This window comes from Vitis vinifera, chromosome 7 (assembly GCF_030704535.1).
Source record: "Vitis vinifera cultivar Pinot Noir 40024 chromosome 7, ASM3070453v1".
NCBI lineage: Eukaryota > Viridiplantae > Streptophyta > Magnoliopsida > Vitales > Vitaceae > Vitis > Vitis vinifera.
Genome location: NC_081811.1, coordinates 3,226,737 through 3,248,011, shown reverse-complemented (window position 1 = coordinate 3,248,011; position 21,275 = coordinate 3,226,737). Strand labels below are relative to the sequence as shown.

Sequence of the window (21,275 nt, the reverse complement as noted above, 5' to 3'; positions counted from 1 at the left end):
CAACTGGGTCCCCAATTCAGTTCACGGGCTACACCCAAAAGAAGGAAAAGCTACAAAAAAACCACACAAGCATGCATTCAATGCTTGAAGGTGGGAGTCCAAAGGAAAATCTTTTAACCAAAGAAACAAATTTTGCTTTTCATAAAAGAAAACTTTAACCAATTCCCAAAACCCGTACCTCCTATGGTCATTTAATTTATCATATATATATATAAGAGTGAGAAATTTTCATAAACAAAAATCTGCTTTACACATCATGGTGCCAAGAAAAAAGAGATTTTCAGGCCCTACAAACAACTAAACATTACAAGGCAAGTGACCTGCTTAAGCAAAACCAAAGTTGTAAGCAAAGCTACATGAAGGGACAAAATACAATAACCACCCTCCAAACCCCAGAAACAAACCCTTTTATTTCACCCAATTTTCCTCGAATCTTCAGTTTCTCTATGCATGCATGCAAACCTTACGTACAAAATACACTAATTATACTAGCGTAGGCAACATATACCTAGTAGCCCACCATGCTCACATGATTGAGCACCCTTTGTTGTCTTCATCATTCAACTCTTCAATCGGATCAATCGGAGTTGCAGGGCGATAGTAGTAAGAGCTTGTGCTAGGAAACGATGCCGTATTGTAGTTAAGTCCATATACTGGAGGAGGGTAATACAGTGCTGGGTAAGGGTATATGGTAGGAAGTGGAGGGTTCGGAGGTGGTGCTGGGCTTGGACTGGAAACAGGGTATTCAGACTCAGCTGGCGGAGCGCCAGAGTTTGGGTTGGGGTTGGTGGGATTATTGTTTTGCCCCTTCTTCTTTTTCTTCTTTTTGCCACCTGTGCTGCTACTGGTTTTATCATCGACCTCCTCACTTTCACCACCTTCATCACCCTGCAGCTCATCAGCAGAGGGAGCAGTTTTAGCTCCAGCACCATCATCATCTTTCTTGGCATCTTTTGCAGAGTTTTCAGGCTTATCTGCTGAATTCTTCTGATCACCCTCACCGTTACCTTTATTGCTGTCTTTGGCATCATTTTGTTTCTTCTTATTCTTTGATTTTCCAGGGCTGTTCTCCTTATTGTCAGGCTTCTCTGGCCAAAGGTCAGCGTGTTTTCCAGTTTTCACCAGCTTCTTGATTAGGGTCTCTGCGTCCACATTTCCAGTGACTGTAACTTTATGTTGCTGAGAATCAATCACTGTTGTATAAACACCTGAACATGAAAGAACATGGTAAAATCGACCCCTCAAAAAAAGAGAAAAAAATGAAGAAAAATACAAGTGAATTGATCAAAAAGAAATGCAACAACTACACATAATAGAACAAATAAGGAAATTGAGAGAAGAAGAAAACACATGCAAGATGGTTGGAATTTGGCGATACCATCGATGCTATGGAGAACTTTCTTCACTTTCTTCTTGCAACCTTCACAGTGGATGGAAACCTTCAAGACCCATGTCTGTGAAACAAAGGAGAAGGATGCAGAAATTGAAGTCACACTTGGAATGAAGAAAAGAAGGGATGGGTGGCAATAGAAAGGTTGGATTTACCTGGTATTTGAGTGGTTGTGGAGGATCTTGAGCTGGTGATGTTGCCATCTTAGCCAAAATGACACTGAAACAGAGAAGCAGAGTCTTTAGAGTGGTATGCAGAAAAAAGGAGAGGGAAGGAGAACTCTGAAAGTGAGTGCAGTGGTTTAAGCTGAAGAAATGGAGTTAAAAAAGTTGAAGAAAAGGCACGAGATAGATAGAGCCAACACTCTGTGGAAACCACTTCAGCTAAACAATGAGAGAGCCAGTGTGTGGATGACACGTCTGACCTCAAACAGGAGTATCGCATGTGCAATGCAGGTGATTTTTCTTCATGGCAAACTCTTATTGGTAACTCAAAATTAGGTATTATGTAGGACCCTCTTCATGTTCATCCATTTTCCCCAGGCCCTTTGATCCAAGTGATCAGTGACCCACTATCAGACTGTTTAAGAATCTTAAAGGACTGATTTGGGAAAGACTGTATTGAATGATGGACCCTTGCCACACACTGATATACTCCTTAAAGCAAAATAAAGAAGTCAGGAAAAAATTGGAGGGGTTAGGTCAGTACAGAAGTATAACTGGGTAAGAAAAGGTAAATTTCTAACAACTTTTTTCTTGGCTTTGGAATTATTTTTGGTAATGTTACCAGGAAAGCATAATTACAAGGAATTTGTAACAGAGACCAAGAAAGTTAAAAAGAACCAACAGCTTTTGACAAGAAAAGACAAGACCCTAACACCAATTTCATTTCCTCTACAAAGCAAAGCTCTCTTTTCTAATGAAACACCATAACTAGCTTTTGTTGAGAGAGACGAAAAATCTGCCCTCCTTGTATAAATATTATAATAAAGGGTGGTGCTACATTTCCCACCTAAACCTATACACCCCATGATTGGTAGCCACACAAACTGTGGTATTAGCAGTTTCCTGGCACTTTGTTGCAGTATTTATCTAATATTCCTGCAAAAGTTTCTTGATAGTCTAAAAGCATAGTATACAACAAGGGAAAACAACCAATATTTATGGTAACATCTTATATCCATTGTAGGCCCTGCAAGCTCCAGTAAATCGATTGAGACATAATGGTAAAAGGTGAGTGACCAACCTGAATCAGGCCAGTTGAATAAAAACCTCTTTCATATTCTGTCAAGAGCTTGGTTTGAACTTTGATCAGCTATGACTCAACCTGTACCAATCCCTGAAGGAAGTGGACAATGGGCAATAAAAGTGGTATTACATGGGAAGATGCTACTTTCATCCTCACAAACCATGTACATGCACAAGAACATCATATTCAAAACAAACCTAAACATGGATCCAGCTGTCAATTGACATCAACTCAATCCCAAGCTGCTTTACTGATATAAGAAAAATTAATCTTGAATACAGTAAATTTGTATTTCAATTCATTTAAGCACTAAAGATGAAAATCAAGAATCATGTCATCTCTTTGAAGCTGTATACCAATGCCTAAATCTCCAGTTGTATAATGATGATATGAACCATATTTTATGTTATCCATGCTACTGGACCCTTTTCCCTTGTGGCATCATTTTCTCTGCATGGAAATTGAGTATTATTATACTTCATCTAATCCTAAAGGTTAACAAAAAGCCTCATCCAATTATTTATAATCAAGTTGAGACATCCCAATCTCCATGTAACCAATAAATGAAAAGAACAAGCACAAGTATAGAAAAATTAAATAGATTTTAAGTTGGTAGGCAGGTGATGCTATATCTTGGCAGCTCTATCTAAAACCAGGCGCATTTCCACTTATAGCCTTGGATTAATGCAAAGCCAGTAGAATAAAGGAACAAATTTTAAATTAAGTAGTATACATTTAGAGCTCTCCAACTACACATAACAAGAAGACATGAAAATCTAAGGACCATTAAGCCACTTAGTCAAAATTTAATTTAAGGCCTCAAATAAAATTCAGAGCAACTGGGCAACAAATTCAGTAATATTTTTGGAAAGCAACTCATTAGTTTCACAACTTTGCTATTACATAACCACAACTTGTAGTTCAAAATTGTGTGAAAGGTAACATCTCACAAGGTGGAAGCATCTGCTGTGCAAGCCAATTCCCTGAATGTTGGGCATGCTCAGCATATAGTATCATACAGAAGCTTATAAGATCAAATGATCAATTTAGACGGAAAAGCCAGATTTTTGGTAAACATTGGCTCATGACTGTATTTCTATCCAATAGGTTAGTCTTGTTAGGGAACCACTAGTAGAGGATCAAGTGTCAAGTAAACATATTGCAAGCTGCTTCTGCACCATGACATTTGATGCTATGCATGGCCATAAACAAGTCTAAAAATATAAGGAACCTAAAAAATAAAAAGAGGTGCTGCAATCTGTACTCTTGCACCTTGTTCAACACCCAAAAAATAAAATAAAATCACAAAAAAAAAAAGAAGGAAGAAGAGGAAGAAGAAGAAGAAGAAGGAACGAAGATATTCAGAACATATTTCTACAATTAAAAAATTTAACAGTCAGATATCAATTCCCATCTTAAGCCAAATGCTAGATAATAGGCAAAAACATAATATACAAAAGATAATAATTAACATTTTGAAGCAAAAGGCTAATATAGGATTATCACTCAATCGAAATTTTACCTCTTATTACTTATGCCATTATTTTAATATTGGAGATCAAAGTTGTGAAACAGGATAAACTACTTAGAATTTTAAAACATAATGCAGTCTTTAATGGATGTTGTCTCACGTATCTCTCCCCTTTAAAAAAGCCAATTATTTTGCTGAACTGTTAGGTCCACGATGACTAATGATTGCACTTAGCACTCAATAGTTCTTGCTTTATGTTCTTTATCAAACAGCCAATAAAAGAAGATGATCATTCTTAGTTACCAGACAAACACTGAACCTAAAAATACAAAATAATAGAACTTGATGCCTACACTGAATTTAATGGGGAGCATAACGTTATTGAAATGGACACAACTCATTTTGGGACTGAAACGCTAATAGATTTTCAGTGGTCAAGGATAAAGGTTTACCTTAGACAATTTGAAGCAAGTTTCATCCTTATTAGGTTCAACCAACTATAGCAGCAATCATTTATAACAGACAAAACCAAATCTCCAAGCATATGGAGACTAGAAGGATCGAGGTCAGTCGAAATTCATATCAAACGGTTTGAAGTAGATTTTGAGCCTGTTTGGTAGTGATTCTATAAAGCGTTTCTAACATATCTAACACTTCAATTTTTTTGTCATTTAAGTGTTATAAAAGTTTAAAACGTTTCCTGTAATCACTATCAAACACACTCTTTATCATTTGAGTGTGACCTTGGTGGGAGATAAGGCCGCAAAAGTTTCAACAATATGATGATTTGAAATTGACATGGACAGCTTTGTTCATGACTTAATAGCAAGTAAACTCAATTGCAGGGGCTGAATGATGTCAACAAGTGAGAAACCATACACATTTTCACAACAATGGCTAAAGATGAGCTCTATCCTACATGCACCATGTCACAATTAAATGGATAAGTGGTTACTAGAAACAGTAACAAGATTGCAAATTCATGATAAAAAGTTAATTAACTAATTAATTATTCAGCCTTACGTAGAACAATAAACGGGAAGCAATAATTACTAGTAGTTATCTTGAACATAAAGGAAATAACAAAAAAGAAGCTTCAATTAAAAAAAAAAAAGCTCATTCTAAATAAACCTTAGCAACAGGTTGGATGGTGCTTAACTCAAAACTCCTAAAACAAACATTTCAACAGATCAATCAAAAATTCAAGAGCATTTAACATGTTTAAAAAATAAATAAATGAATAAAGGGCATTAAAATGAAACAGACATCTTATCCTTCAATTTCTGATGATGTGCTCCACCGAGGTGTCTAGCATATACCCTTCTCAGTCACAACATGGAGGAAACATCAAATAGCATCCGTGGGATGCGATCCTTAATAGTTCACTGTTGGCGGAAGCCAATGTCCCAATAAAAAATTCAAGAGCATTTAATATGTTTAAAAAATAAATAAATGAATAAAGAGCATTAAAATGAAACAGTCATCTTATCCTTCAATTTCTGATGATGTGCTCCACCAAGGTGTCTAGCATATACCCTTCTCACTTACAACATGGAAGAAACATGAAATAGCATCCGTGGGATGCGATCCTTAATAGTTCACTGTTGGCGGAAGCCATTGTCCCAATAAAAAATTCAAGAGCATTTAATATGTTTAAAAAATAAATTAATTAATAAAGAGCATTAAAATGAAACAGTCATCTTATCCTTCAATTTCTGATGATGTGCTCCACCAAGGTGTCTAGCATATACCCTTCCCACTCACAACATGAAGGAAGCATCAAATAGCTCGTTTAGAGTGAAAGTGGAGTTCCTATCAATTACCTAGGTGTCAATTTACTAAACCAGAAACACGATTTAGAGACTTGCACAGGAAGTGTATTACAGAACTTTAATCTGTAAGTTCAAATAGAAGTTGGTCTTTAATGAATCTGTTAAAAAGTGTGTAGTAAAAAATCCACACATTTCAATCAAATTGACAACCTCTCAATCAAGAACTTTCATTTCCAAGAAAGATCAAAGATACAGCCCTTTGAAATGAAACACAAATAGAGTTACATGAAATACACCAGCAATCTCAGATATTAAAAGTCTCAGGTACATATAACAGTTATAAACCATTATTATAAAATTTTCTGCATATGAGAACACCTATAGTAACAGAAAGAAGAACTGAAAAAGCTCCCTGCCTTGAAAGCCCAAATTCAGTCCATGTCAAGGGCCTTTTGACCTGAAATAATACATTCTGGAACTGTTCATTCAGATCCTCCAGTGACCCAGTGTTATCGATCACTATGTCTGCCTTGCTCCTCTTCAAATCCAGTGACATCTGGGCATTTATCCTGTTTCTGGCATCCTCCTCGGATGCTCTATCCCTTGCCAACAGTCGCTGAAGTTGTGTTTCAGGATCAACCCATACAACAATAATGGGTTTTGTCCAGCCGTCCATCTTGGCCTCAAACAACAAAGGGACATCAAGAACAATAACCTTGAACCCCTTCATCCATAGTTTGAAAACTTCCCAAAAAATACCAGATGATATAAAAGGGGCCAGTAGCCTAAAAATGTATATAAAAACAAGAGTAAAAACTCATATAATTGCATCTTCATTACAAGTTAAGGCAATGAATTATAATCAACTGACACTCAAAAAAGATTTATAGTCCTGCAAATTGATCTATGAAAATTCTAAACTCTAAGAGAAAAAATACACTAATTCCACTAGGTTATCCGAGTTGAAGTGTTTCAATAGGTTATAAGACTAATACTTTCCTATCATGCAATTAAGAAAAGATTGGATACACATCTCTATTGCATAGAATTGTAAACATTTATCATTTTTATCTCCAAGCATTCAGAAGTAAACATCATTTCATAAAATTCAAAAGAACTAAGAATATGAATATACCGGTTGAGCAGTTGGCGTTTGCCCGGATCAGAAAATACAATCTGACCCAATTTTGCCCGGTCAACTTCACCATTATCAAGCAAAATTTCATTTCCAAATGCTGCAACAACCTTCCTCCAACCTCCACTGCCTTTCTTCAATACATCCTGCGAAAAATCACCCACTTAATTAGCTTAATTCAATTTTGCATTCGACTAAGAGAGCTGAAAAATTAAATCTCCCTCTAATTATAATCCACTTTTTCGGAAGCCAAACAGGGGATTTAGGGTTAGCGTTAGGTTACACTCACGCGAGCAACGAGATCCGCGTCAACGACGGGGATGCCATGGACCTTGAAGAGATTGGAAACCGTACTCTTCCCTGATGCGATTCCACCTGTCAATCCTACAATCCTCATTTCTTCACCTGGCTCACTGTAACCACCGTACCAAAAATTAAAGGAAAACCCTACCGTACCAAAGAGGAACCGGTTAAGGGAAGATCCAATCTCCCTAGGTTCATTTGATAAGAGCGGAGGAAGGTAAGTTACAGTCGTTTGGACAGTGGCTAAGAATATGGAGATTCAGAGATCGAAGTTTGAGGGTTTATGGTGGTGATTGTAGCCGTTGGGACGATAAAACACCTTCACTATTGTCTTTCATCTTCGGTATTAAGAGCCCATTTCTGCAGTGTTTTTATTAAAAACACTTTTATGAGAATTACAAAAAACGATTTTAATAGTGTTTTTGATAATATGCTTCAAAGTATAAAAACACTTTTTATATTAATAAATTATCAAAAAATATATATAATTTTAATTATAAAAAGAAAATAATATGATAAACAAAAAAAAATTTCATTACAACAAAATATTTAAACATCTATCTTAAAAGAATATATATATATATATATATATATATATATATATATATATATATATATATATTGTTAAAAAAACTAAAAATAATCTTTTTTTTTTATGATTTAAATAAAATTTTAAAAAATATTTTCAAAAAGAATTGGATTAATAAATAAATATCAATCATGATATAATAAATTATTTGATAAAATATATTAGTTTAAAATTAATAATTTTTTTATCACTATAATAAATTTTAAAAAATATTTACAAAAAACATTAATAAAAAAAACATTGAATAAAAGATAATTTTCAAATTAAAATAATATATGATTACCTATTAATTTCTCAAAAAAAAACTTTTTTAATTAAAAATAAATAAGAGGACAAATATTTTCAAAACAAAAATGGAAAGAAAATTATATTATTATATATTAGAGTCATAATCAAACATCAACGAGATATAAGAAGATTTGCATGTGTCATGGTTACTTGTCTTTTCCCACAGCTTCAACCCCATTTTTTTTTCTGACCTTCCTCTTGTTCTTGTACCAAAAATCATCATTTACAAATGTAGTCTTTAGGTTTTGCTGCCATGTGTCATTTCATCCTTTCTATTGTATGATTTTTTTCTGTTTGTGCTCAAAATAAGTGGACCGCTTATCCACAAAAAGGTCATCTTTGTTAGGAAAATTCATGTCTAGTGCCATTTAGAGTGTATATTCAATATTCTGTCAATATTAACAGATTTTCAAACCATCAATAGACTTTTGAGGTCATATGGTTCATAACTAGGAAACAAAGATATATTGTTATATTGATGGTATTATTATTATTTATCATTATTATTCTTATTATTATTATTATATGAAAAAAATTATTTTTGACAAGCCTAATTTCACGGATTGATTAACAAATTTCTCTAGCTTGAAGAAAACGTTGCTCCAATGGCTCAAGGACTAGCAACTTTTGTACTTGTTGAAATCCCTTTCTCACGACAAAAAAATCTACTCAACTTTATCTTGTTTATACCCTAGGTACCACCATGTTTACCCTAAATTTGCCTCCAAATGGAGGTTTCCACAGCAGCAACCCCTGAATATCATACAAACTTCAAATCTGAATCCATTTCTATAAGACTAGTTACCATTAAAAAAACAAGAAAACAAGAAACAAACAAACATGTTGATGTTCAGAAAGGTTTGAAGCATCATGCAAACACAATCACAGTCAAAAGCAAATCAATCATATGGTTTTACTAATTGAAAGCAGGCCCTCCACTAGAAACAGAACATTAAGTAAATGATTATTTGAACACAATCATTCACGTTTATTGCAAGCATGTAAAGGAGTTTCCTGTGCAATGATCAATAACAGCAGGGAATGGCAAGATAAAATGTTTGTACTACAACTAATTAAATAAATCCCAAATATAAACTACTCATTACATGGTGTGTCAGTCTCAAATAACACAAAGCCCCCTCTTTTGTACTCAATCTCAAATATCTAAATAATAGTTACACAATCATTTTTATGTCAAAAATACAAAGCAGGGCCTTTGTTTCCAGCCAGATTTACGATTCATCTAAAAATATCTGCAAGTGAGTAAGCCTTCTTTCTTCCATGTACAAATATCAATAGGACATTGAAAACCAACATTCCAAAAAATGTCACCATTCTAACAAAGAGCAACACAATGTACCCACTTTCAGCTGATAGCTACATTGCTTGCTTCAAAATCGCTAATAACTAAACCCAAAAAGACTAAATTGAAATAACTCTAAGCTTTTGACCTCCTGACCTCAAACCAAATCTCATAATGATTGAAGAGTAAACTATCATGTGTATGCTTTGCAACATACTCAAGTCTTAAACTTGTAAGCCTCTTTGTGCACTCCTCTCTTCCCAAACGCGACCAGAACTTTATATTATTTTTTACAATAGAATTGAGATCTTGTTTCTCTTGGAAATGAGTCTAAGACCTGAGCAGACCCCTGCCGGCAAATAGCAAACCGCTATAAAATAGGCATATAACTCATGGTTAGGCTCAGATAAGACTCTTCACGGTCTAGAACACCAAAGAAAGAGAGCAACTTCCTATAAGGCAATTTATTAAAGTCAAGACTCTTCAAATGCCATAGATATGATTAAAGGTTATACCAGAAAGGTCTGGGACTTCAATTACAACCTATTATCAAATAGCTTAAATTAGATTTGGCTCTCTAATTTGCACAACCCTTGATAAAGTGAAATTATTGAAGCCCTCTTAGGTAAGTTAGGCAAAGTGTACAAGAGAGGGTTCCCCATTTTTTACCATCATCAGGCATGATCAACCCACATGGTTTAGAGCTCAAATTCTCTAGTTCTAGGCTAATACGTTTTCTCAGGATCACACATGCACTATGTTCACTTGGGAACAAGATTGACTTGGCTAATTTCAGGACTCGTCATCTTTAAATTGAAAATTGACCAAGAAATTATTTCAGACCTTATTTTAGCTCAGTGAACTAGTGGCTAGTTTAAGCAAGGTGATGGCAGTAAAGACATGTGGTTGGAGTCAATACAAATAAAACAAGATGAGTTGCAGCCAAAGTTCGTCCATTGTGAAAGAATTAAATTTTCAAAGGAATATATATATATATATATATATATATATATATATATATATATATATATATATATTTCCTTTTCATTTACATGTCTTTCCTCTCTTGTGTACTCCCTTGGCAGATATGATTCAAGTTAAATGAAGGTACAGAGATAGGGAAAAAGCCACTAAGGTCACCAAGTAAAAATATAAATAGAAATGAACAATAGGATTCATGAGCAGGACTGTCATCCCAAAATGAAAATGACAAGCTTGAATTATGGCGGGACCTATTCCTATATTTTCATTTCTAAAATGCTAAATGCAAATAAATAAATAAAAATGCTAGCAGTGAATATTTATCTTGGAGATGATTCTCCAATACCCATATGGAAATTTATTTTTTTTAAATAATAATAATGTGAAGAGTAAAAATCAAAAAATTAAAGACAAACAAATAGCAATGAGACAACAACCATATCAAACGAACTCTAAATAACAAGATATCACCAAACAAATTTTTTCTTCCTTAAAAAAGAAACGGACCTGCAACACTTGAACTCAAAAACCCTAAATAGAGCAATTGCATATGTGAACCAGAATAAAGAATGAGAGTTTTAGATAGAGAAGTACTAGGAAATGAGACTTGACTGCTCTATTGAAAAATAGATCTAAAACTATTAAGGCTTGGAAGTAATTCTTGTAAAAACATTTGAGGATTACAGATTTCATTTTGTCATACTTTCTTCCTAACCAAACAATCCTAAAACCCAAAACCCTAACTAACATTTCAAGACAATCAGACATTCAAAAAAAAAAAAAAAAACAAAAAACAAAAGAATAGAGGGTTACCTTCGATCCAATCAACGATGTTGAATGAAAGTGAAACGTCTTTCCTACTGTGTAGTCTCGTATAAAGAGCGATGGAGAAGGAGAATGAAAGAGAGAGTTGGAGAGGTATGAGTGAAAGGGAAAGGAAGATATCAGGAATCACTTGGGGGTATTTTTGGAATATTTCAAATTTTTTGAAGTGTCTTCTTTTATAATAAAAAAAAAAAAACACTTTGGCAAGTGATTCTCTAAAAATCACTTTTAAGTGTTTTCTTAGATTTTCAAAGTGTTTTTCAAAATTTGCCAAACACCTTATTTTCATCCTGAAAACAATTAAAAGTGTTTTTAAGGGTGTTGCTACTTGGTCAACTGAGGATGAATTCTTCCCTTAGACATGGTAGTGAAAGCTCTCGCTCTGGTGCCAGAATTTGGGGTTTCTTCTTCATACACAAAGATGCCCGGATGGGTTGTCCGAACACACCCTTCGAAGCCCAAGTCAAACGCTAGGGGGAATGGAAACCCTTAGAGAGAGAGAGAGAGATCATAGAACTCATCGTTCCACCATCTGTTCTATTTCAATAGGGTTTTTATAATGTTCAAATGTGGAGTCGGGCTCTGTAGTACTGAGCTGGCCCTTGTAGTGATGATTACGCAATAGTGACAAGGCGATCATCACATCTACAGGCAGCTAGGGGTTGTGTCAGACGACGCATCATGACACAACTTGTCATCCTTTCAACCTTGATGGTGGCTTGAGACTGAGCATGCTTATTTACTAAAGTAGACGTGAGGATGGGAAGAGTCCCATCAGTCAATCTGGTGTCAACTACTCATGGTCTCATATATCAGAGAAGATTTAAGGCTATCATGGATATATGAGCCGCTCATCAGTGCAAATGGTTCGGACAAGACATCTCTAGATGCCTTGGAGGTTGTCCGCGTAGTGATGAAGAATTGACACGTGGCCCAGCTGGGATGATACCATGTGGACTAACGCATGGAAGTACTTGTGGGTGGACACGTGGGATAAGGCCCCCACAATGCCTCCTTTAGCACGTGTGTCTGTGTCTAGGCAGGGGTGGACGAGCTGAAATTGTCCCTTGGAGTCCCCTAGTGTGGGTGAGACACGTGGCAGATGTTTATAGGAGGGCTACTTCCACCGAGGTGTTTTGTCAGGCGGCATGTCACTTCGGGATGTGTCCCATGACGACTGTCTTTTGGGATCCCTAGGGTTTTGGTCCCTTATAAATAGAGGACCCTATACCTTTGGGAATACTTTTTGGACGTTTTAGCCTTCTAAGGTTTTTCTTTCTTTTGCCATTACTTTTCCTGTTCTCTACACCCTGCAACTATAGCCATTGTCCTCTTGTTGTTTCCACCGTTTACCTTTTCCGGTAACATTTGCAATCTATTCTTATTGCAACTCCGATGGTCGTCCATCTTCCCAACACTGTCCCAGTTTTTGTCAATGATGCTCTTGAGGTAAGGCTTCATTCCCTCGTATTTGGCTTCTTTATTTTCACATCCTATCTGGTTGTTATTGGGGATTATTTTGAGTTTATGGTTTATTGGGGTGCAATATGAGTGCTACAACATGTAGAATGTAGGGTCGTTCCAATATTTTTCTAGGTAAGAGAGGACGTCGTAGGTGATAAGCCTGGTGATGTTTGCTCTTTAGGTTTTTGACCCTTGTTTGGTTCAAGACCCATGTGGGGTACGGTTAAAGGGGAGACCCTTGGCTGGGGTCTGCCCTGCAGGTTGAGCTAATGGCTCTGTTCGGGTATGGGCTTTAAGCCAGTGTAAGTTGGTCTCTGCACAACTGAAGTATCATTTACAGACAGGAGGGTGGGGTGACTGCTTTATAACATTCGGTCGTCGTGTCATGTAGGTCTTACTTGGCTCATCACTTCAGCATGTCAGCACGAGGAGGTGTTGTTTCTACCAATGAGGTTGGTAAAGGCAAGAAAAATGCCTGCCAAGAGAAGACGCTGAATGGACGAATGAGGAGAAACTCATCAAACTTCTTATTGTATGGGAGTTTAGAGAGCGTTTCTGCGTGCCAGACGGTATTGCTATTCGTTTAATGGATGGGGGTCTTGTGTCAACCGATGAGAAGTTCTTTAATGCTATCATTTTCAACAAGGAGCAGTTTAATGTCGGGTTCCGTTTTCCTCTCCCTTCCCTCTTCAAGCAATTTCTCCACTCTACGAAGATTTCCTCAGTCTTTCTCTATCCGAACGCGGTGAGGATATTGATGAGGTGTAGCATCCTGAATATGCTATACCACTTGGACCTTTCTTTGCTGGAGGTTCTGTTCGTCTATACAGTCAAAATGAGTCAGAAAGAAGTTTTCAATTTGTCCACTCATATTGCGTCACTTCAATTGGTGACCGGACTTCCAAATTCCACCAAGGACGCAACGAAAGGACACTTTATTGTTTCGGGCCCTTGGGTTGCTTCATATGAGCATCTGACTCATGCTTTTGAACCATGTCGTTCGTTGGGGATTCCGGGTAGAGAAAATTGTTGTTCCCTTGTTCTCTCATTTATAATTATAGGATTGTTGTTGACGTGTCTTATTTGGTGTATTATAGGAAATATGAGGAGAAGTCGGTTAGTAAGTAGGTGGACAAAACTTCTTTTGATCGGTTGAACAAATTATTTGTGATTTCTGCTAGTGAACGGAATCATGAGACCCTGCTGACCGATCAAAATTTGCAAGCAGTGGTCCAGGACTCAGAGTCGTACGTTGTCCCTACCCTTCCTCATTTTGTGCCCAGAGTGTTGGTGTCTAGCGAGCACTACGTGTTGAAGGATCTCTCTTTCAACGCGGAAGCCCGAGCAGTAGACGCGAAGGCAAGGCAAGACTGACTTGAGAAAAGAGAGAAAAAACGTCAAGAGGAAACTCTAAGACAGGCTCCGGGTGCAGGTCGTTCGACCACCAACTCTACTATTCATCCCCTTATTAAGAAGAAGTTTGTTCCTCGACCTATTGAGAAGGCCTTGGACTTATCTCCGTCTCATTCACTCTCTGCAGAGGTTGGCACCGACTCGCCTTCCATGGGAAAGAGCTTGGACCAGGAGCCTAAGTAAGTGGTCCTTTACATCAGCCTTGAGCCCGAAGGAAAAGAATAAGAAAAAGAAGTGGTTTAGCGACTGAAAGTCGACTTCAAGGAGAGGCATCTCAAGCGCCTTTCCGAAGCACTTCCTACTGCCCCCTACCTGCTAAGAAGAGCAGTTCGGAGGCTCCTCGTGAGGAACCGGCTCTGGACACTCCTATAGTGCAGGTGCCTTCTTTTGATGTCATTAGGTCCGGGCGAGAATTAGTTGTGATTCCATCTATTGAGGACGCTTGCCTGATGGAAGATGGGACTTCTCCAGCCACTCTCGGTGGCAACGCTAATGAGAGAGACTCTCTGGTCAATCCTTCAAGCTGGGAGAATATAGCGGCGTTATTAAAGTCGGTACCTTGCTTTACCACGCCCGACTCTCCAGCATCAGGCGTAAATGCTTTCTTTCTTATGACCCGACGTCACTTTGTTGAGTTGTGCGGCAACCTTCACCTTGCTGGCGTGGTTCGCCCCTCCCATGGCACTCCGGAGTCTGTACTTCGATGTACTTATCCAATGCAGAAGTACACTGCCGAGGAGACGACGAAAGTGGTAAGGTTTGCTCCTTCTTTCCCACAGACGGCGCCAATGTTGATACCTGGTCAACTAAAGAATGAATCCTCCCTTAGACATGACGGTGAAAGCTCTCACTCCGGTGCCCGAATCTAGGTCTTCTACTTCTTGCACAAAGATGCCCGGACGGATTGTTCGGTCACATCATTTGAAGCCCAAGTCAGACGCTAGGAGGAATGGAAATCCTTAGAGAGAGAGAGATATCATAAAACTCACCGTCCCTCCCTCCCCCTAGTAGTGTTGAGTTCAAATGTGGAGCCAGGCTCCGTAGTGTTGAGTTGACCCTTGTAGTGATGATTGCGCAATAGTGACAGGCCATACCTACTACCCTTCAACTTTGTTGATGGCCTGAGACTGAGCATACCTATTTACTAAAGCAAACGTGAGAATGAGAAGAGTCTCATCAATCAATCTGGTGTCAACTAGCCATAGTCTCGTATATCAGAGAAGATTTGAGGCTATCAATGATATATGAGCCACTCAGCAGCGCAAATGGTCCGGATAGGACGTCTTCAGATGCCTTGGAGGTTGTCCATGTAGTGATGAAGAACTGACACGTGGCCCAATTGGGATGATGCCACGTGGACTGACGCGTGGAAGTACTTGTGGGTAGACACGTGGGATAAGACCCCCACAAATGGTAGAAACACTTTTGAAAATCACTACCAAACGGGCTCTTCTTCAACTTGAATACTGTAGTATGGAAAAAGATTGATATCTGGGAAATTAAACAAAAGCTTGAGCCTGCAACATATTAGATGGTCAAAGCAAGATGAAAACATTAAGCCTTGTTCATGTCCCACTGTCATGGCAGGATATTTGAGTTATGCTCAATTTCCAAATTTTCTTGTTGTTGTGATCGAAAATCAAGAGGAAACTAGGCGAGAAAATGACTAACGATGGAATTTTTCATCGATATTAAGATGAATAAACAGTGACACTCATGGAGAACAGAGAACAATCTGAATAACGTCAAGAGCCTTCAATATTCACTTGCTTGTCTTTTCTCTCAAATGGAGTTGCGGGAAATGAGGCACCTGGTTTGATCTAAATGGTGTCAGAGAATGAAGGAACCTGTTGCTTTTAGGAGAAGATATCTGAATATCAAAGAGGAAGTGATCTCTGGACACCTAATGAAGAGGATTTTAAGCCAACTTTTATACCGTCAACGTGGCTTACAAAGTCTATACCGCGGGTCCAACAAATCTGAATCTGTAACATCCTTTTGGTAGCTACCCATGGACCACCGCAACTATAAAACCACAAAATGACAATTTGGTGTAGGTGGTGTAACAATCTCTCATGTAAATATGGACCAAAGGGGCCCTCACGGCTTTAAAACGTGTCTATGGGGTTATGAAGAGTCCATACTTATATAACTCTAGGAACTTTTCCCCATATCCAATGTGAGATGTCACAAATACCTTCCATGCAAACACAACATTCTCGTTGTGTCCCATGGGATTGCGGAGCCAAATAGATAAACACCTACAAAACCAAACAAACCCCCATACCAGGTTTAGGAATCGGCTTTGATACCATTTATAACGATTTGTTTCCAATCGTGTAGATATTGTTCGTTTTAGGCACAAAGGAGCTTTCGCGACTTTAAAACGCATCTACAAGGTTAAAAAAAGTTTATACTTATATAGTGTCAGAAACTTTCCTTTCTATCCTCTGTAGGATGTCACAGCTGGAATGGTTATAATTCTACATTATTGTAATAAAAGAAAATTTAACATATTCATGGTTGAAGTTTTGGGGTATGCATGCAGAATCAAGGGTCATCACACAATACGCTGCCCACGATTACACATCAAAGGGGACCCAACTGATATTCCCAGATCCAAAAGAAATGGCTATCTTGTCAGTGTGGATGGAGGTGGAAGCGCACCGGTTCGACCCTCTTGCGTCCAAGCTGTGTGACAAGCTGGCTGTGTAGCCCACCCCCACCTCGACCATTGACAAAGCTGCAGTGGAAGAGCTAGAAACCAAATTGGCTAAGGTTTTGGATGTGTACAAGGGTCGTTTGGCCGACCAAGTTATTCAAGATGTTTTTAATTTTGAAAAAAATCTTATTATATATACATTTTCTTCACATGAAAACAAAATGTGTATGTCCACTATCTCCAAAACTTTATTGGTCTCATGTGGGCCATAAGTCTAAAAATATCTTGGAAAGATTTGGACATCTGCAATACATGTGTGCCTCTCTTTTTTGTCTTTTTCACTTTGTTTTTTGCCCTTGACATTTTCTAATTACAAGCTTAAGTTGGAGAAATACTTAAATGAAATATATTTTTTCTCTAGTGTTTGTTTTTTTCAGCTTTTTGTTGAAAGTAATTTATTTTTAAATTTTAAATTATTAGTTTTTTTATTTTTTCATAACTTATTATAAACTTTTTACTAAATCGAAAAATCAATATATTGATTTTTCTTTAAAAAACAAATAACCTAATACTTAATACTATTAAGTATTAAAATTCTATTTAAAATTAAGTAAAAAAAATAAACATCATTTTAAATTTGTTGGTAATTATTTTAAAAAATATTTTTTAAAAATAATTTTTTAGAATAATTTTTTAAAAAAGAGGTTTTTCTATTTTTTTAATTTTTAAGAATAAAAAATTATTTTTAAAAATAGTTATGAAAAAAACCTTTAGATTTTACTCATTCATCTCTTATCACACTAAATTTTATTACTTCAAAACAAGATAGTTTTTTTGTTTTAGATTACAAAAAATTGTTCTCAAAAACAAATATCAAACATACCTTTAGATTTTACTCATTCTTCCCTTATCTCACTAACTTTTCTCATTTCAAAAAGGAGGGGATAAAGTAATTAAAAAATTTGTTAAATTCATATATAAGCCTAATAAAGTAACTAAACTTTTTGCCAAATTTAAATAAAAGCATAAATATCAACAAAAGTTAAGGATAAAACTTATCCGAAAATACAAAAATAAGGGTTGTTACATTTTATCTAAATAAAAAATATATAGAATGAAATTCTAAAATAAAATAAAATAAAAAATGATCAAAACTCATATAAAATATTAAAAAATCAATAAATAATAAAATAAGTAGTAGTACAAATACTAATGCGGTTTAAAAAAACAATTATTATATAGTAAAAAATTTGTAATATTGAATAATAATATGAATAATTAAAAATATGGTTTTATATATGGTTTTGATAACCAAAATCAATTATTGTACTCATTTAAATGGAAAATATTGAAGTGCTCATACAAGAGAGACATAAAGTACATAGACCCACGATAAAAATGGTACAGAATCAGAATCATAAATACATGTTCTCCTACAAACATTATCATTAAGAAAAAGGCCTAAAAAAAGCACCAATTAAATTTATCTTATATAACAAAATAAAAAAATAAAAAATTATTTTTAAATATTTTTAAAATTAAATAAAATTCTATTTGAGAATTTAAAATATTTAAAATATTTTTTTCTTAAAAAAATTATGTATAATACTTCATTTTTTATATTTATATAATTATTTTTTAGAAAAATCTTAATAAAACATCTCTTTTAAAGAAGATAAGGTTATTTTCTATTTTTATTATTAAACATATTTGACTTTTTTAAAAATAAAAATAAAAAATACTTGAAAAATAACTTTTATTTTTATTATCAAATATATTTGCCTTTTCTTTCTTACAAGATAATTTTAAAAATATCTTCCTGACTTTATGTTTTTTTTAAAGGTACGAAATAGGAAGGATCGAGAATTAATCGCTGTTACATTTGCTTTCTATGACGTGATTGCATACGTCACGTACGATGACCATTGAAATGACAAAAATGCCACTCTAGGGAATGTTTGGCCTCCGTTGGATATGAAATCGGCAAAAGCATTGGATGGCAATGGATGAGAACGTTCTCGAAAAGGGCATATTAAAATGAATATTCAATGTTACACCCTCTTTACAAATAGTGAATACCCAGGCCCCTCAGCCTTCATCCCTACATTCCCAACCCCTGAAAATCTTGCTCTCGTTTCATCTTCTTCCCAATCCAGCAGTCATGGCGGTCTTGAAAGTCCACGGTAGCCCGTTCTCCACGGCAGTGATGCGAGTTGTCGCTGCGCTCTACGAGAAGGAGCTTGAGTTCGAGTTCGTTACGATTGACATGAAGGCCGGCCAGCACAAATCGGAGGCTTTCCTTGCTCTCAATGTAAGTTGAATCGTATTCTCCCGTGATCGGGGGAAACTTTTTGCTAATGTTTTGTTGAAGGTTTTTTTTGTGGATGTTGTGTGGCCAGAGCGAATTCTTCGCGTTTCGTTGACCGATGAGTGAGTGGGTTTTGTGAGATAGAGTCTTCCATGTGATCTTTTGAGATCTGATTAGTAGGGAAGCGACGAGTCACAGTTCGTACAGTTGGCATGAGTTCATTTATCATTGATTAATTTGTTTAACTGTTGCTTTTTAATCCGAAAGGCCCAAATTGCCCTCTCCATATGGCTAACAAACATCTTTTCAACATGGCTAGTTATGACTTTTGTTCACGATTAAAACCCTCAACTAAATTCTTTTTCATTAAGACGTGAAATGATGTAAATGATAAAATTCGATTTGCGGAATGATGCAGCCATTTGGTCAAATTCCAGCCTTTGAAGACGGAGACCTGAAGCTCTTCGGTAAAGTCTCCTCACCAATTACCATTCTTGTTTTCTGAAAAAGAAAATTGTAATCGAAGAAAAATAGTAAAATAAAGAAAAACGAAATATTCCAACGGTTTGACTTTTGGAGTATGCAGAATCAAGGGCCATCACACAATACATCGCCCACGAGTACGCGTCAAACGGGACTCAACTGATATGCCCAGATTCAAAGAAAATGGCTATCATGTCAGTGTGGATAGAGGTGGAGGCCCACCAGTACGACCCCCATGCCGCCAAGCTCTGTTACGAGCTATTTTACAAGCCAATGTTCGGCCAGACCACTGACCCAGCTGCAGTGGAGGACTTAGAGGCCAAACTCGGCAAGGTTTTGGATGTGTACGAGGCTCGGTTGACTCAGTCCAAGTACTTGGGCGGAGACTGCTTGGGGCTGGCCGACCTTCACCACCTCCCCACCCTACACTACTTGCTGGGCAGTTCAGCCAAGAAGCTCTTTGACTCGCGTCCACACGTGTCCGCTTGGGTCGCTGATATCACTGCCAGGCCTGCTTGGGCCAAGGTGATTGCCATGCAGAAGAGTTAAGAGAAAAAAAAGTTGTGTGGCTTTGCCCTTGAGTTTCTATGTGGGTGTATGTTTCTAAAATCACTATCAAATATTAGAATGTATTTCAGAGTGATATAGTGTAGTTCATTGATAATATAAAGCGTTTCTATCATCTGGGACACTTAAATTATAAAAATTAAATTTTCAAATATTAAAAATATTAAAATATTTTTTAAAATCATTACCAAATAAATTTTAAAAATATATTTATTAATGATTTTAAAAGGTGTTTTTAATTTTTTAAAAATAAAAAATTTTAATTATAAGAAAAATTAGAAGTATTTTCTAAAATTACTATAAAACGGAGTTTAAATTATATATATAAAAAAAATGGGTTATTTGATTAATAGGATATTTGAAAACCCAAAATTTGAAATTTAACCTTTTTTTTTTTTTATCTCATTTAAACAAAAATGCTTATATTATTTTTTTGTAAAAATAATCTTTTATTTTAAAACATATATGTAAATACTTATATATAATATGTAAATGATATTTATATATATATAAATAAATTAATTTTTAAAAAAAATATGAAAACGGTTACATTAACAATCTAAGAATTATTTTATTCTTTTTAATTAAATATTTCTAAAAAAATATTATTTTATAAAGAATATTCTCACGAAGTTTATATCTCATAATTATTTTAACACGAAAATTTTGTTTGCTTATATTTTTTTATAGTTTTTATTCTTGCAAGGCTTTTCAAATTTTTGTATATAAATTTATGGCACGTTCAAAAGTATAGACTTATAAGTTAGAAAATATACACAAATTTTAAAAAGTCACGCAAAATAAGCAAAAGTATAGAAAAAATATTTGAATAAAAATTTTGTATAAAAATAATTAAGGGAGCATTCTTGGTGATAATACTATGTTCAACCACTTTGTTCACAATGCCAAAAAAACGATAATAAAGGTATTTTTTTTTTTAAGTTGAAGATTAATTGAGGACTTAAAATGGCTTGTTTTCGAATAAATGCCTCCAATTTTATGTCTTACCTAATAGAGAATGTATTCATCTAATAATTTTTTTTTTCAAAAAATATAGTTATATGTGGAGAATA

General features: G+C 35.7%; 2 protein-coding genes across 2 annotated transcripts; one reads left to right on the top strand and one right to left on the bottom strand.

Moving 5' to 3' along the window:
- Window positions 1–208: 208 nt before the first annotated feature.
- LOC100252094 (dephospho-CoA kinase) lies at window positions 209–7,713 on the bottom strand. Its single transcript, XM_059737873.1, has 5 exons — window positions 7,306–7,713; window positions 7,017–7,162; window positions 1,546–1,609; window positions 1,379–1,454; window positions 209–1,208 (listed from the first exon to the last, which is right to left on the bottom strand). The coding sequence occupies exons 1-5, from the start codon at window positions 7,411–7,413 to the stop codon at window positions 526–528; spliced, it is 1,077 nt and encodes a 358-aa protein (XP_059593856.1). The 5' UTR covers window positions 7,414–7,713; the 3' UTR covers window positions 209–525.
- Window positions 7,714–18,834: 11,121 nt separating this feature from the next.
- Window positions 18,835–20,317, top strand: LOC100265903 (glutathione S-transferase). Its single transcript, XM_002262806.5, has 3 exons — window positions 18,835–19,155; window positions 19,571–19,619; window positions 19,739–20,317. Exons 1-3 carry the CDS (start codon window positions 19,006–19,008, stop codon window positions 20,182–20,184), a joined length of 645 nt encoding a protein of 214 aa, XP_002262842.1. The 5' UTR covers window positions 18,835–19,005; the 3' UTR covers window positions 20,185–20,317.
- Window positions 20,318–21,275: the final 958 nt, after the last annotated feature.